The sequence below is a fragment of the Anneissia japonica genome, unplaced genomic scaffold, assembly GCF_011630105.1.
Source record: "Anneissia japonica isolate Jap-2015-1 unplaced genomic scaffold, ASM1163010v1 scaffold288129_len78161_cov153, whole genome shotgun sequence".
Lineage (NCBI taxonomy): Eukaryota > Metazoa > Echinodermata > Crinoidea > Comatulida > Comatulidae > Anneissia > Anneissia japonica.
This window is the reverse complement of record NW_022720649.1, coordinates 50,138-53,615: the sequence shown is the minus strand read 5'-3', so window position 1 is coordinate 53,615 and position 3,478 is coordinate 50,138. Positions and strand designations below refer to the sequence as shown.

At 33.9% G+C, this 3,478-nt stretch overlaps 1 protein-coding gene across 1 annotated transcript in view; it reads left to right on the top strand.

Moving 5' to 3' along the window:
• Positions 1 to 3,478, top strand: part of LOC117111390 (vesicle-fusing ATPase-like) — a 40,983-nt gene that overhangs the window by 8,810 nt on the left and 28,695 nt on the right. Inside the window, exons 3-4 of the mRNA XM_033254301.1 lie at positions 1,187 to 1,266; positions 1,743 to 1,877. Of these exons, the coding sequence (XP_033110192.1) occupies positions 1,187 to 1,266; positions 1,743 to 1,877 (215 nt within the window). The remainder of the gene's footprint in view (positions 1 to 1,186; positions 1,267 to 1,742; positions 1,878 to 3,478) is intronic.

Below are 3,478 nucleotides of genomic sequence, written 5' to 3'. Positions count from 1 at the left end.
ATGTATATATATATATATGTATATATATATATACATACAGTATATATATGTATATATATATATATGTATATGTATATATGTATATGTGTGTGTATGTATGTGTATACACATATATATAGTCCTTCCTCACTCGCCACTGAGGAAGGACTAGTGTTGTCCGAAAGCTCTGGTTCTATTTCTGGCTGTTTACTTACGTTTGTTTTTAGCTGTTGCTTATCATTTTTGTATCTCTACTGAGATCCAGCCATTGTTTCCCACAGCATTGTTGTTTTTCAGTATTTTGCCTTTTAATCTATATATACAGTATATATATATATATATATATATATATATATATACATATATAAATATGTACATATACATTCTGTACATATATATATATGTATATATGTATATACGTATATGTATATATATATGTGTATATATATGTATATATACGCCGATACGTATACGCGTATACGTATATACATATATATATATATATATACACACATATACATGTATACATATATATACATATATGTATATACATACAACAATATCTGACGTCAGCCAAGAAGTTATTGAGCCTTTCTCAAACAAAGCTGCTTGTTTAACTAACAAAGAAAGACAAATGATATACGTAATTATAATGCGCCTTTGGAAAAATATATTTCTTCACAATGAAATACTTCTATGCAACAAACTCCATTCACTCACCAAACTGTCTACTTATATCATAAACCTCTACATAAATATCTTCATAATTACAGTACAAAATATTTCAAAAAGTTATGTACTCAACAAACCTTACAACAACACACACCTTTCCTAACTGTTAAGTGAACATAACAAATAAGGTCTATGATGATGCATACAACTAACTCTAACTTTAAATGTTTTTCTTCATGCTCAATACACATAACAACACTCCACACAACCTCCACCCACCGATAGCATTTAAACATTGCCAGCTATTGTCAAGTGGGCTATTGCATCATTGATGCTCTCATTTCTATTTTTGCTTGGTTGGATTTTTGTTATAATTTTGATTTTATTCAATGTACAGAGCTTAGAGGTTTCATGACATTAGGCGCTTTATAAATCCATGATATCATTATTATTATTACTACTTTGACATATGCTTTATTGATTCTCATTGATGCCTCAAATCTGATATCTAAGCACTACATTTATTTGTTCACAGACTATGTACCAATTGGACCAAGATTTTCAAACATTGTTCTACAATCATTGCTGGTATTACTAAAGAAACAGCCACCAAAGGTGAGACAAACCTGGCAAATGTTTGATCTACTTCATCTATGTTTTTCCATCAATTGCCTGCAATTAGTTTCTGTTTCTATCCTTTAAAATACTTCTTTTTTCATCAAGGCTCATTTGCCTGATGCAAACATCTATAACTCTTTCTTTTGCCCTTCCATAACAAAGGTCTGTCATTAGTGCGGTATGAAGCATTTCGGAACTGCCCTGGTCCACTTCTAAAAACTTTTTTAAAAATGGTGGAAAGATCATTACATTTAAATTTAAATCTGAGAGTGTGATCTACAGGTGCCATAGACACTTGTGAGTGAAGTTATCTGGACCTTCCAACTGTAAAAAGTCCTTCCCAGGGCCCTTTATTTTGATTCCTAGATCCGCCACTGTAATATCATAAAGTTGTCTGAATCTTCTATCATTTAATACAAATTTTAATCTATTATGTATTCTAGAAATTCATTCATTGTAATTTTACTTTATAGGGACGTAAATTGCTGATCATTGGTACCACAAGTAGGAAAGATGTCCTCAATGACATGGAAATGCTGCCAGCTTTTACCAAGCATGTCCATGTCTCTAATATATCTACTGGTAAAGATGTCATTAAAGTATTGGAGGTAAAATACCAAACAAATTTAGCAATATTTTTTGCAACCAGACCAGTGTCATGTGTGAGCGACAGTGGTTCAAAAAGGGACATTAACGTTCAGAGATGCTAGACAATAAAAACTTCGGACACAGTATCAATGTAGTCAATGTAATAGTTTAATGGTTATAATCATCGGTTGATCAAGCCGAACAACATGCCAATTAAAACATAAATCTACCAAGGATATTCTTATAAATACTCCGGTTACTTAAACCCTTACTATACATTGAGTATGCAAAACAATTATCATTATGTTTACTGAAATGAACAATAGGCTATCTTAACGTCTCTTAAGGAAAATTATTATATTTACCAAAACGAATTGTACTACACTAGGACTGAGTGGTAAGATATATTGAAGGGAATTATATCAATAGTTATCTCATTTAACAATCAAATGATACCATACATGGGCAAAATATGAATATGCATTAAAAATGATTACATTTAGAAATCGAATACCATACATGGGCAGTATCAATATATGAATATACATTAATAATTATTCCATTTAGTAATCGAATAATACCATACATTGGCACTATGAGCGAGCAATATGGTCGAGCGGTTGAGGCGGGGGCACTGTGATCATAGCAATATCAGCACATGTTCGCAGCCTGCTCATTCCTATAGTTTTGGTGGTGGAACAAGTCTTCTCGGATAAGTACTATAAACCGCAGGCCCTGTGTACACAAATGCTCATGTGCACTTTAAAGAACCCAGTGCATCTTTTGAGATGAGTAGGGGGTTACCCCGACGTACTGGTTCATTCGGCCCCTGTCGTGAACAGATGAAAGTGCGCCGGTTTACTGGCTGCAGAGGACATGAAGTGACCCTCATGGGAGGAGAAAGTTATTGAAAAGGGCAACATGTAGTCCCGAGCGCATAGACTTCGTTTATTTGTCCTATCTAAATCCATCTATTATTATTATTATTATTATTATTATTATTATATGAATATACATGAATAATTATTTCATTTTATTGCAATTGAATAATATCATACATGGGCAGTATCAATATATGTTAATACATTAATAATTATTCCATTTAGCAATCAAATAATACAATGGGCAGTGTCAATATACTGTATGTTACGGAGCCCCTAAAGGTACATTATTAAAGAAAATATTAAACTATTTCATGGGAACGAAATAATATTTTGTTCCCTCAAAATAATATTTCGTTCCCTCGAAATACTATTTCGTTCCCTCAAAATAATATTTCGTATATGGTACGCCTACAGTGCCTTCGGCGTCGGCTGTTCGTCATGGGGGGGGTGGCGCAATGATTTGCCCAATGGGGGGACCGAGGTCTCCTGCTGGGAGTCGATGCCCAAGACGAGGGGCCAGATTGCTTGGACAAAAGCAAAGTGCGTGTGGTCGAGCTTCAACCACACAGTTTATAAATTTTGACAGTTTAAGGGTTTCAAAGGCTTATTTAATCGATATTAGAGTACTAATATGCAGAAAATATTTAGAACTTTAGTTTCTCCCCGACAAATTGTGATTTTTCTCCTTGACAGGGGGGGGGGGAGGGCGGCTCTCCCCGACAAGGGGCCCTATAGTA